The sequence below is a fragment of the Rhinolophus hipposideros genome (assembly GCF_964194185.1).
Source record: "Rhinolophus hipposideros genome assembly, chromosome: 14".
In the NCBI taxonomy this organism is placed as follows: domain Eukaryota; kingdom Metazoa; phylum Chordata; class Mammalia; order Chiroptera; family Rhinolophidae; genus Rhinolophus; species Rhinolophus hipposideros.
Window position 1 is genome coordinate 50,886,140 of NC_138060.1, and position 14,753 is coordinate 50,900,892.

The 14,753-nt window shown below is 34.2% G+C and overlaps 1 protein-coding gene across 50 annotated transcripts in view; it reads right to left on the reverse strand.

Annotated features, from left to right (window-relative positions):
• The window catches only part of CLASP2 (cytoplasmic linker associated protein 2), a 143,368-nt gene that overhangs the window by 20,035 nt on the left and 108,580 nt on the right, over window positions 1–14,753 (reverse strand). For 39 of the 50 annotated variants that reach the window (XM_081071341.1, XM_081071339.1, XM_081071329.1 and 36 more), the window contains 3 exons: window positions 7,399–7,562; window positions 6,519–6,597; window positions 2,366–2,509 (listed from right to left, as the gene is read on the reverse strand). In XM_081071341.1, the coding sequence (XP_080927467.1) occupies window positions 2,366–2,509; window positions 6,519–6,597; window positions 7,399–7,562 (387 nt within the window). Of the gene's footprint in view, window positions 1–2,365; window positions 2,510–6,335; window positions 6,387–6,518; window positions 6,598–7,398; window positions 7,563–14,753 lie in introns of all 50 variants that reach the window. The other 11 variants (XM_081071336.1, XM_081071330.1, XM_081071369.1 and 8 more) reach the window with 1 other exon arrangement.

The window sequence follows — 14,753 nt, forward strand, 5'->3', positions numbered from 1 at the left end:
TCTATATAAGATCATATCATATGCAAATAGAAATAGTTTTACTTCTTCCTTTTCAATCTTGATACATTTTATTAATTTTTTTTGTTTGTTTTGCCTGACTGCTCTGGTTAGAACCCCCAGTACAATGTTGAATAGACATGGTGTGAGCAGACATCCTTTTGTCTTGTTCCTGATTTTAGGGACAAAGCATCCAGTCTTTCACCATTAAGTATGTTAGCTGTGGATATTTGTAGGCGCCTCCTATTGGGTTGAGGAAGTTTGCTTCCATTGCTATTTTTGTTTTTCAAATCATGAAAGGATGTTAGATTTTGTCGATACTGTTTCTATTGATCATGTGTTTTTTTTTAATTTTTACTACTGACATGGTGCATTACATTAACAGATTTGAATTCCTGGGATAAATCCCACTTGATCATGGTATAAAATTCTCTTTTATATGTGGCAGGATTGGTTTGCCAGTATTTTGTTGAGGATTAAAAGCATCCATATTCCTAAGAGATACTGGTCTGTAGTTTTCTTTTTTTTTGTTGTCTTTGTCTGGTTTTGGTATTATGGTAAAAACGCCCTCATAGAATGAGTTGTGAACTGTTCCTTCCTCTTCTTGTTTTTGAAAGCGCTTGTGACGAACTGGTGTTAATGTTGGATAGTATCCACATGTGAAGCCATCTGAACCTGGGCTTTTCTTTGTGGATAGTTTTTGATTACTAAGTCAGTCTCTTGTTCCATTTACATGTCTGTTCTTGAGTCAGTTTTGGTAGTTTGTGTCTTCCTAGGAATTTGTCTATTTCATCTACATTAATTTATTGGCATACAATTATTTGTAGTATTCCTTTATAATCCTTTTTATTTCTGTAAGGTTATAGTGATACTCCCGCTTTCATTTCTAATTCTAGTAATGAGTTTTCTCTTTTTTCTCCTTGTTCAATCTAGCAATAGTTCATCAATTTTGTTGATCTTTTCCAAGAATCAGCTTTTGATTTCATTAATTTTCCTCTGTTGTTTTCCTATTCTCTATTTCATTTATTATTTTACTTTAATCTTGATTATCTTTCTTTCTGCTTTTTTTAGGTTTAGTTTGCTCTTCTTTCTCCAGTGTCATAAGGTGGTAGGTTAGGTTATTGATTTGAGATCTTTCTTTTTTTTAACTATAGGCATCAACAGCTACAAATTTCCTCTTAAACACTGTTTGAGCTATTTCCCATAAGTTTTGGTACGTCATGTCTTCATTTTCTTTCATCTCATGTATTTTCTAATTTCCCTTTTGATTTCTTCTTTTATCCACTAGGGATTTAAGAGTATGTTAATTTCCACATTTGTGGGTTCCCCAAATTTCTTTTTGTTATTGATTTCTAATTGCACTCTACTGTGGTCAGAGAACAAAATTTGTATTATTTTTAATCCTTTAAAAAAATAACTGAGGTTTGTTTCATGGCCTACCACATGGCCTGTCCTAGAGAATGTCCACATGCACTGGAGAAGACTATATGTTTTATTGTCGTTGGTGAAGTGTTCATCATTAGAAATAAAGGTCACAAAATTTATATTTTATGTACTCCTTTGCAGCAAACATTGAAGGAAATGATTTATCAAGGAAGAGAGTAAACAGAGTTAGATATAGGATCCAAGAAATAAATGATTAAGGGTAAAGAGAAGTCTCAGGAAATGGTGAAGAGAACAGAAGGCCCAGGAAGGAGCTTCCCAGAAAATAAATAACCTGTGTTTTTGAACACATGGAAAATATCAGCCATAGGCATGAGGCAGATGTCAAAAATATTAACAGATACTTAAAAAAACATTAGAAAGGAGGCAGTAGTAAACCACTTGGTATAGGAGTGAATACTTCCAAAGTCAAAAGTAAATCTTTTCCATTGGTGACCAACTGATTTACAAGTATTTTGAAGGTTATGGGAAAGTTACAGGAAAGGATGTGGGAATGGTATGGGAAAGCTAAGTCCTCATTTACCAAGGCAGATAGACAGATATATAATGACTAAATTTATCAACAGATCAATAGATAATGCCTAAAATTAATAAGTCAAGAAACAGTGTAAGCTCTTATTTGAAATACATAGGTAAATACAAGGGGAAAGATTTGGAGTATTTTGAATGGTTACAAGATTAGAGGTTGAGAGGATTATAGCAAGGGTAAATTTTTTATTCTAAGTTTGAAAATTATATTCATATTAATTGTATATAACTTAAAATAACGTAAGAGATGATTTTTTAAAAAAGGTTTTCATATCGCCAGGTAAATAGCTCAATGCTAACTGGTAATATCCTGATAACATTAGCTTCCTTCACTGGCAATCCAAAATGACTGACTTGTTTGTCTAATTTATATTCTAAACCTTATATTAAAACATACCTTCCGAACATCAGAACTTTTGGGTTCTGTTGTCCAAGTGATGACCCGAGATACTGCTAGGCGAGTTTCACTGGAATTTATAAAATCTCCTGGATCCATCTGTTTGGCCAGAGTTTCTATATATTTAAGGATAGCAACCTTCACCTGCAGAGGTAAGCACGAGAGAGGATAATTAGATGGTCCTTGAGGGACACTGAGAACACTTCAGAAACAGCTGATTATTTTTTTGACGACTAGAAAATTTAAAAAAACAAAGAAATTATACAACCACCTACCCAGCTGAGGTACAAGTATATGATAATGCGGATTTTTGTTTTTCACACATAGCAGAACTTATTTTTCATTCCCTATCTTTGAACAACTGCTGAAGACTCTCTTGACAGGATTATATACTTCTTGAGTCTGCCCTTCAGAGCTTATAGCTGAGTCTTGTCTAGACTCCTTGGGAGTCAGTTTTTACCAACTGAGTGCCATTTCACTTTTTGGGAAATGAGCCAAAGTATTTTGGAAATAGGGTATTATAAGTCAAGCGGTCAATTAAGGTGGACAATTTTGGGTTTCTGTAAAATATATATAGTAAGACTCCCACAATGAGATCAGGTTCTTCAATAGGCCCATCAACTGCTACAATTACCTTCCACAGGAAGTGTTACAAAAAAGTTTTACATAAGTACCACTGGAGAAAAGACAACATTTATTTGTGTAAGTGGTATGTGTAGGCTTAAAGAGTCTGATTTTTCTCCCAGGAATTCCTGATGTGTGGGTACATGGTGGGATGCAGGATTCAAAATAAGCAGGAGGAGGGGCAACACACACATATTTCTTCCTTAGACACAGCTTTTTTATTCTCATAGGAAGCCACTGTTATATTAGTTCCCCTCTTTCAGGTATGCTGGGCCAGAAAAAAAGGGTGAGAACCATTATTTTTGAAGTCATATCTTCAAACATTCTGGACTTCTAAATAATGGTTCCCAAAGAAATGTCACCTGGCACAGTGTCACGGTCCGTAGATACAGAAGATGCTAAACACTTACTAAATGCTGATTTGCTGACTTAGAAAAAGGAAGGTTTAAATGTATGATTAAACAGTAACAATGAAAAAAATATCACCACAGATAAAAGTAATCAGTTTTTCTATGCTCTTTCTCCCCTTATTATTAATCTTAGTGTCATTTTTCTCATTCTGTTGAAATAGGTTTCTGGGAAGTACAAATGCTAAGTTAATATACAGGAAGTAAAACATTAAAATAAGTTTCTGACAGTTGTATAGTTTCCCCTATCTGCTTCCAGTAAAAAAATAAAAAATAGACAAAAATCCCCAGAAGGGATCCAATTAAATTCTTCATTTCCTAATGAATGAATTTTAAGAATTACAACTTTTTAAGAAATGCACTGAAAAAAATCAAGAGTTAACCTATCAGCCATGCTGGGTAAAATGTATGGAGGAGAGGGAAAGGGACTGCGGTTAAATGTGCCACTAAATTATGGCAGCACATAAGATTCTGGGTTCTTGAAGTTTGGTCACTTACTTCTATCAGGGTGAATAGCTGAAAGGTGCTATAGTAAATTTCAAAAAAAAAATGATCATTTTGTTTTGAATTTGCCACCATTACTAATTGAATAATTTATCTATGCTATGAGATTCAACTAGCGCAGTGTCTTGGAAATTTATAGAGGTATGCAAAATTTTAAAAGGGTTTCACAGAATAGGTATATTTACTGTACCAACAGGCAAAATAACCACAAAACACTTATAATCATTTGAGATTTACATTTTAGTAAGATATTTCACAAGGTTTTATATATATAAATGTATGTATATATTTATGTATGTGTGTGTGTATGTATACATATATACATACATATATATATATGTGTATATATACACACACACACACACACAAACCTGTAATTTGAATTACATAAGCATGCATTCTTCTACAGAGAAGAAAAACTAACGTAGTTGGTAAGGTATGTATAATTCTATAACAAATTTGTGAAACCCAGAAAAACAGGTCAACAAAAATTACATTTATTTAAAAAAATATTACTCAAATAAAATCACTCTGCATCACCATTTCCCCCTAATCTATTGCTTCCTTTCTGACATTTAAACACATGACACTCGGTGAGAGATATAAAATAATATACGAGCATTCATCTTTTGTCTGAAAGAGCCATCATTTTTTTCAATAAAGAATTTTTACATATCACATACTCAAGTTAATTTATTTGTGTTTTTCTATAACCTCTTAAGTTTTTTATTCTTAATCCTGTCACTCATCTGAAAGTTACTTCTGTTTTTGGCATGAGGTACGAATTGCTCCAATATAACTTCTCCTTGCTATCCTAAGACATTAAATTAATTAAGAGTTGAAGAGTGATTTTCCTTACAGCATTGTGTGTGTGTATGTATACTGTAAAGTGTGTATATTTAAAATATGTAATAGAAAAGCTATATATGTATGTACACACACACACACACACACACACACACACAGCCTGTGATTCCAGTCTCCAGTTAATGTTTTCCAATAGCAAAGGTAATTTTAGGTTGTCTGTTTCCCATTTCCCTCTTCCCTTTGTCTTTCCTTTCAGGTCTTAGAAACTTTCTTCTCTCCCTCAACTCACCCTATCACCCTTATTTCTTAAGCTAATAGTTTATTTAAATCTTCATTTCCACTGGCCCATGAAACATTTCTACATACATTTTTAATAGCACTTGAATACCTACCACCAGCACTTAAATCATAATCCCTATTATAGTTTACTTTACCATGTATTATAGATAATAATGATAAAAAATTGTAAGTTTTATATTCCCTTATAAGTTTAAAATGCCTAGCACAATGGCTTGAACAAAAAAAAAGTACAAAAATTATTTATCAATAATATCAAGTAAATTATTCTCCTTCTTCAGGTCACTTCAAAATCAAAATAGATGGAATCCGTTTCACAAAGCAGTTCTGAGAAAATAACACTATGTTGAGTGAAAATCAACCCTGGTAAGAAATATAATCATGATTTTTAAGGCAAAATCATATTCAGAAACTTAAAGTAATATCAGTCTTGGGCAGTAATGCTTGTGAAAATATATTTCGTGCAGAATAGAGCAGAAAAATACAAGGATTGTAAATGTATATATGCTTGTTATTTCCCTGACTTTAATCTCATTAAATAATAACAAAAAACATCTTTAGTAAAGAATTCAGGACCTCTTTATTTATATTACATTATTTTTTGTTAAATTTAATCACAAATTGGAATCCACCTAGTTTTCCCATAACTTAATTGGAAAATGTGTGCTAATAACAATTGAGAAAATTAATCCTGATTCTAAATTTTATGCACACATCAGAAATATCATAATGCAAAACGAAAAAAAGTTATTATTTCAATTAAGGAGAACGGGAGAATAGCATTGAGATTAAACTTAAAATTTTTTTCTTTTTCTTTTTTCAATTTATTGGGGTGACATTTGTTAGTAAAATTACATAGATTTCAGGTGTATAATTCTGTATTACATCATCTATAAATCCCATTGTGTGTTCACCACCCAGAATCAGTTCTCCTTCCGTCACCATATATTTGAAAAAAATTTTATTAAAATAAATATAGGTAAAACTGGTATTTCACCCAAAATACCTATTTAAACTCTAAATTTTTTTAAAAAGTATTGGGAAATCACAAACATAAAATGAGATAAGACTTTATAGAGCGAGTTTGCATTACTAGCTTAGGGTTAGATGGCCATACTTGTGTTGCTATCTAAATGTGTATCTCCTGTAAGCTTCTCCATAGGATAGCCTGGCATTTGAGTAACATTTGAAATCAAATATGTGCATGCTTGGAAGGCTTACAAAGGTTAGTAGTTCAACACAGATGCATACAAACATTATCTGAAACACTGCAGAGTTGTAAAGAGAGTTAAGAAAAGAAATAATGCATATTAAAACAAAAACAAAAAAACCTTGGAACTCCAAAAAGAGTGAAGCTGGTCCCGAAGTGCTGGCTTGACTGTCTGAAAGTTTATAAAAACAAAATGCACTGATTGAACAGCTTCTCATGTGACAGAAATACAAACATAAACATAACGTTATTACTAAAATACTTCAATTTCTTACAATGTCTTCAAAAGACTTCAAATTTTTACCTTTAAACTTGGTGTCTGAGTCTGATCAACTGTAAATCTCATTAGAATATTAAACTGAAGATCATTTGGAAAAGATTCTCTGAAATAAGGAATAAAGTAAAACAAAATAAAAATTAAGTCAGCAAGTAAGGATTTAGCAAACTTAACAGAAAATTATGCTTAATACCAAAACATGTCATTCAAAAAGCATACATGAAATAGTATCTATCTGTGGTATAGTCTATGTGATATAATATACAATAAAAGCTATTCCCAGAAGAATCTGAACATTTGAATTTATACCAGTAGGGGTTAAAATAGAGTAAATAATGGCCTATCTTGCCTCAACTACAGATTTAATCAGAAAAATATATTCAACAAAAAGTTCAACATTATTAGAGATGTATGTATACCCACATCTAATATCTGAATTCTAGACTCACCTCAACTTAGTAAATGGATATTTGAAATAAGTCACTTCAACAATCTACACAAGAAAGTAGAAATATACCATTGGTTCAAAATCTTCTGAAAAAAGATTCTGAATATTTCAATGCATAATAAAACATCCTTTTTAAACTTAGGAAATATTTTATTTTTACATTAGATTGAATAAAATCTTTAACTCAACCTTGCAGCTGTATCTTAATTAAGATAAAATACCACCTTGAATCACTCAACAAATGTTAATGAAATTTTTATAAAAGAAAGGAGTGTGTGATCTAAGGACCAATGTTGCATGAAATATACTGTGTGAATGGGCATCATTAACAATTTTCAAATGAAGCCTGTGCAGTCTAAATGGTTTAAAAGGATTCAAATATCTAAACTTTTAACAGAAACTAAATAGTCCTGATTCCTGATTATCAGGTAAACTTGAAATATATGAAGAAAACATTACCTTGTAACATCAAGGGCTTTCTGAACTTTTGCCTGAACAGACCCAAGCAAATCAGCACCCATTTTTTTTAGTAGTTGCGTCAGCAGTACAAACAACCAATCTTGAAGATCGTCTTTGTGGACTTGTATGAAGTCCACTAGAGTCTCCAAAAACATGCTGAACACCTACAGTTGATAAATGGGAGAGGGGAGAGAAAAAGGAGGAAATATTGATCTTTATGATCAATTCAAAACTGAAATAGAGAGGAACACAGGAATCAGAGGCACAGCGATTGGCAGCCAAGCGGAAAAACAATCTCTCTTGCTTTTCATTGGACTCTGTGATACAAGAGTACATTTGAAATGTTATCCAACTTCTGCTGAAGTTCGACAATTAGCTATTCCATGCAGCATCACTGGGTAAAGAAACTTTGGCCACAATGGCTGGCACACCTAATGTTTTCCATGATGCCATAGCTTGAACTGGTTTAACTGAAATCCATTTTATCTGAAATTTAGGGCAAGGAACTACCTATAGTTTCACTGGCCCTCAGCTCTTTGGAAGAGGGCACTGAATTAATGAGAAGATGACTATGTTGACAGCTACCTTAAAGTAGAAGATCATTCTGAGAGAATGGGCTAGAGACTCTTTAGATTTTTCAAAATGTCAGTTGTCACAAAGTTTTTGTGTGTAAAATACATTTACTAAAACTGCCCCAAAAGTAATTTTAAGGGATTTGAGATAACTGCAACTAAAATAAATTCAGGATACAAATCTACATCTAAATTTAAATAATTTCTAAAAAGTCTTAGATGGCATGGTATTTAGTCTCTATTTCTATTGATGGGTTTCATACTTGGCTCCAATACTAATCCACTAGTTTAAAAAATTTTATAGGATGAAAAATACTTTAAGGGAAGGGAAACTAATACTCGTAAGTGATGTATGTCATTTAAATACTTAAGAAAAGTGACTTACACATTAAGGTTATATCTCTTTACAAGAAATTCAACAGCATACTGGAATTTTTATTTCTAGAGTAGATAAGAAAAAAACTCTTAAGACAATGTCAGGCATGTTGTATTATGAAACTATAATCACAATAGATTATAAAAATTATAATTTAAAAAAGTTAAACTCAAAGTAACTATTCTAATTTGAAAATTAAGAATATTGTTTTCTCAATATATCAGGGTGCCAAAAAAAATATATACAAGTGGACACTTTGGTCAACATTGCTCAAACAGTAGTTCGCCGTAATCAGAAGTGTCTGGACGCTGACGGTAACCACTTTGAGTACATCCTGTAATTGCAGAAGTCAAATGTGACTTGTATTCATCTTTTCTTACTGGTATATATTATTACAATTTTAATAGTTTGTTCCTTTCTTAAAATGTGTATACATATTTTTGGCACCCTCTGTATATTTTATTTTTTGAATTTCCTTTATACAGTTACACATGAACTCCCATTTTTTTCATGTTAGAAAAGAAGGATTGTTTTCTATTAGAATTATAACTAAGTTTTAACATTCGAATCTGAATTACAAAAAATATACTTCCCATATTTGCTCAAGATACTCTGTATTTGTAAAAGCAGAAACTAAGACTACTTTAAATTTTGTAGTACTCTCTGATCCCCAGGCAGTATCTGGGGATACTGTTCTTACAGTGCAGAGCCATTAACTTCCATGACCCTCACAACCACACCCAAAAACCTGGCTTCTCTTAGATTCAAAACTTGGCCATTGCTACTCAAAACGGTCTCTGGCCCTCTACTTAGGACCCAGAATACTGCTGAACTTCACTAGACCTACTCTATGACAAATGCATGAATCTAACCTAGCATTCATTTCTACTGCCACCTGGCCAATCTCTCCGGCCAGGTGTGCTGGAGTCAGTCAGCAGCAGCCTAGAAAGCCGATTGTTAAATATTGAGGAATTTTGTGAGCTAGCTGGTAGCTTGAAACCAGCCATAGTGGGAGTACTTACACTTCTGAAATTATAGCAACCACTACAAATCAGGGCTTCCTGCCCTTCTCCCAAACGTGGTTTACCAGCACACCGCTCTAATTCACTTTCATTCTTCCTATTTTCTGGAAGATTCCATGTTTAAGCTTTCACTATACCAAAACAAAATCTACTCTGGAATTAGAGTGCCTATGGACATTAGAATGCCTATGTCAATCCTACCATTTTATCTGGTTCTTATAAAACAGAACCAGAAAAGTGGTTGGTCCAAGGTTTCCAAAGCTAATCAATGGCTGGAAGTGTTCCACCCAAGCTAAGTCACTTGGTTTTCAATCGTGTTCCACCCACTCTATTACTAGGTAACTTACTTCATCTACTTTACTATCATTCAACATAAAATTCTCCATTGACTTTTCCCCCACTTTGATTTCCATTATAGAAATCCTTTCATTAATTTTTTCTCTAAAAAAGAGCCATTTTTATTCTTTTTCTTTAAGACTAATCTTTCTATTCTGTATTCTTGTTCTCTAAAGTATGGTCTCTTCTACGATCTTTATTTTTATTCTTGACCTAAATCCTTTCCTTATAGATGCAGAAAACAGCATCTTAAAAATTTCTCCCTCAGTTTCCATCTTTTTGCTTCCATCAACGATCCTCTAATCGCGAAATATTAGCTTAGTAAGCTTGACCATTCTGTAGTGCTTTACTCTTATTATTTTCTTTCTTTCACTCTTATTGTTAGGCATTTTCCATTTGCACCCTAAATGTGGGATGATGTAAGAGCTAGTGTTCATCCTGATTCTCTTTCCATAGGAAGTGTGACTTCCTTGACAGGACCTATATGATCTGGCCTACTACTGTAGGTCCCACAATCTCTTGAACAGCTCTCCCCAAATCTGTAGATCACACCATCATTGTAGGCATCAGTCCTTTTTGACTTCATGTCTGGATTTCTGTAGTAGCCTGACTTCAGTCTTTATATTTTCTGTATACCAGTGGTCAGGAAAGCATTTTTGTTACAGGCCAGATAGTACATACTCTAAGCTTTGCAGACTATATGGTGTCTGTCGTAACTATTTTACCTGGCTGTTATAGCACAGACACAGTATGCAAACAAGTGAGCACAGCTGTGCTCCAATATAACTTTATTTACGAAACAGGCAACAGGTCAACTCATTCTTCTTTCTCACCATCAAACTGATATCGCTCATTTGATATAAACAAAATCCTATAATGTTCCTTCACTGTCTATAGAATGATGTTTCAAATGCTTAGAGAAGGTTCTAACTCTCCAAACTGGTCTTGGACTATATGACAACATAAACTCTTTGTCTCTGAACTCATCTCACACACATTCCTGATTTCCCATCATACTCCCCCAACTTGTTCCAGATACACACTAAGTGACTCCCTATAAAATTTACCACTCAAACCTCAGTCAAGGAGCTTCTTGGATGATAGCCACTGATCTTCCTTACTCGGAACTTATAGTGGGGCCAGCTTTATGGTGCTATTTAACTTTTTCTATATTTATATTATCTTCCCATGTGTAACATATAACATTTGAGAATAGAGACTATATTTTTATACTGTCTTATATCACCAATTAGAACCAAACTCAAAACTATCAAAGGCTGAGGACCGAATATAAAGTTGTTCAACAAATGTGCAGGGAAAGTTCCTTAAGACATAAGAATTTTCTCAAGTGAAACTTACCCTGTAATGAATTGGTTGCCAATCCTTTTTTCTCAATGCAAGGGAAGATGTGTAACACTTTCCCTTTATCCCCATTAAATTTAACTTCTTTTTCTTTCCTATAAACTTTATGAGTCTCCCACTTCTCTGGACTCGTGTTAGTCATTCTCAGCAGGCCCTTTCTTCCCATCCTAACATATCCAAAGTGTATGTTCCTCTCAAGCTCTCAACTGCTATTTCCTTCAAGAAGACATCTCTGAGTCTCCTAAGCAGGTATTTCTTTTGATTAGATATTTCAGTATCACTGAATAAAAATGTAAACATATTATTTATAGTACTCTACATACAGGCTTGTCCTATTATTTTTCAAAATACACATATCCCATAAAAAATGTTATAATAAAAACACTTATATCCTATCAATGGTACTTACTAAATGATAATACATATGCCTATTAAATATATCTATCCAAAACATATTAGAAATTTCACATAATATTTCTTACTTGATTGTCCTATCACAAAGAGTCATTGTCAGATGTTGATATTCTCCCATTTCCTTATCTATGACTAACGGGGAAAATGAAAAGTGAATATGCTAATATAATACTATGGCTAAACATCTGATTTCAGAAGAGAAAGTTGAGAAACACTGCTCTGTTTGCTTTTAAGGAATGACATTAATAGAATATTAGAAAGTACATATGGGGAGGTTGGGACATTTTTAAAAATAGTTGTCAAACTTGGGAATTATTTTTTTAATAATTCAATGGAGCAAATCTTCAATGGAATCAATTTACACTCCCACATATCTGACAACTGTAATTTATTGGGAAAAAATTGTAATATTCAAGCTATTACATTGAGGCAGCTTTTCTTAACTTCGCTTAGATCTTAGGTGTGCCAGTCATCAAATATAGAACAGAAGAACATAATCAAATTAGATTAATTAGTAGATTAAAAAGCACATCTCCAAACAGAATAAGTTTGCGTAACTGCAAATAGCGTTTCGTGGATTGCAAAGGGTCCAATACTGCATGAACTCTTCGGGAGAGAAAATAGAGAAAAAGGGTTAATTTCACAGTCATGCAGTAAAGTTAGGTTTCCAACAAATATTGAACCAACTTACTCTCTATTGAGAGTTCCAACACAGGGGACAGCATGCAAAAAGAAAAAAAGAAAAAAAAGAAAAACACACAAATTAGTCTCCGTCAATGCAAAGTTCCTGTATGGAAGAAAAACACTTAGAAAATAAAAGCGACAAATGTTTTTCAAAGTTTTATGATAAACTTAAAGTAGCTTTTAAAACAAGAGACTTAAATGGATAGTATGGGAGAAGAGCATGTGATTTTCCTGTGTCCCTCATCTCCTTGCCAAGAAAATTAGAAACAAAACCCCCCTTTCTTTTCCAGACCCTATATCCTTGAGGCTCAACTTTTAGAAAGAATCTAAGAATCTAAGTCACCTGTCCCCACTTCTGGACAGTGCCAACATTTGCTTCCAAAATCTAGAATTTTTCTTTTCTTTATCTTTTATTCCCTCCTCAGACGCAGTAGATTCACAAATTATTTCTGTGAAGGCTTGGGATAATTACTATTATTTGGAGTAAAAAGTGTTTATACCACAACTTTCCCTCCCCCACAGGTAAGATGCATGTTATGGTCTCCTGATCCTAGGACCGTAGGCAGCTCAGTGGCCTAGCATACTCTCCAGGAGCCCAGATGTGACCTTCTAAGTAGGGTACTCAACTGTGTCCAATTTTAGTAGCTACAGTTTGAATTCCTCCCCTAGCTGTTCAAGACTCAAGTGCATGACTTCAAGAGAAAGGTCTACATTGACCATAAAATGCCAATTTAAAGTGTACACCTTGGGGAAGGTAGTTCTTTTCAACTAGTTCCTTCAGGGTCAAATGCTAGAACCACATGAGATAACATTTGGCATGATACTCCTTACATTTGAGGGGGCAAAAATGGGTCTAGAGCAGCCAAAATAAAAATCATGCCTGAACTCCTTAGTTTTTCAAACTTAAATTTAGTTTTTAAAAACTTATATAGTGGTTGGTGCATTCTAAGGGCTTTACATATATTAACTCATTTAGTCCTCATCACAATCTTATGAGGTGGGAATTATTATTAACTCTATTTTGCTGATTAGGAAACCAAGGCACACACTGCTATTCAATGTTGGAGGTCAAATTTGAACCCACGCAATCTAGCTCCACTGTCCATACTTGTTACCACTGTGTTGTACTGCCTCTCTTGTGAAATTAGTAACAGGCTTTGAATTATATGGTTTAAATTACTGGTTTAATTATACATATATTGTGGTTGGATCACTTATTTCCATACTGGCGCTGAAGTAAGAAAGGTTGAGTTATAGACATCAAATAATTTCAGCTTGCAAACTATACTGATCAATCATATTACTCCTGTCCCAGGGAAAAAATCTAGTATCTATTTCAACTGCACTCAGAAAGAGCTCTTTTCTAACCCTCCCTTTCTGGGATGTCTGCACTGTATACCAGAGCTTGCCTATTATTTTAGTTGGACTCAGATGTTTACTCTAAAATATGTAAGAGGGAAACATTCTGGGGGTTGGAGAAGGTGATCCTACATGAAAGCAGATGGGGCTTTCATGGACGCTCATAACCTGGTTCTCTAAGTAGCCTATTTCTGCTGGGGACAGCAGGTGGTCTCAGTGATGACGCGGAGAACAACTTCCAGTTATCATGGGAGTTGGCTACTGGATTCAGAAGCTATTAACACAGACTGAAATGTTGACTTCAACCTAAAAAAAACATGGGAAAATCCACCCAACCCAGCCCATAGTGTGAGGTTATCTTCCAAACACTATGGTCCATTCTAGGGGCGAAGCTTCAGATAAGTTTCTGCCCAGTGAGCTTTCAGATAAGTGATTCCAATTCAGAATGGAGAGCTCACCCAGGCTGGAGGAAGAAAGAGAAGTGTCCCCAATAGCATATTTTAAGGCTACAGGGAAAAAGTGCATGGCACATGTGGGGAAATGAACATAATTCAGGCTGGGCTGAGAGTGAGGAGGGAATAACAAGCCCAAATGATAGGCTCTGTTTGGACATTTTCTTGAGGTCAGTGAGTTGTCATTGAAGTGTTTTACGCTAGAATATTTACCTTTTAGAAAGATCACTAAAGAATGCAGTGTAGAGAATCAAGGGCTAGGAGGTGGGGAGGAGGTACAACAGGCAAAAGACGATTGTGCCCTGAATTAGCGATGAGAATGGAGCGATATTTGGAAGGTTGAACCAAATAAAATTGAGTGAAGTTTCTAGAATGATGCCAAAATTCTTCCCTTAAGCAACAAGGAGATGGCAGTTACATCTAATGAAATAAAGCAATGCACGAGAAAGAGTAGTTTTCAAATTGAAGATGACCCATAGACATGTGACTAAGTGCAGGAGGAAAACATGGGATTTAAGGACACATTCAGGAGTCATTAGGATGAACTGGGTAACTTAAACTTCAGAAAAGGTAGAGGGTAAAAGAAAAGGTCCTAGGACGTGACTCTAAGCAACATCAACATTAGTGAAATGAGCAGAGCTAGGCGTATGAAAAGAAGATTAAAAGAAATGGTGTGAAGGAAACTGAATCAGGCACACAGAAAACAGACTTCTTCCTTCTCTCCCACAACACATTCCTTAAAATGACAGAAAAGAAACGCTGAGTAAATTCACAACAA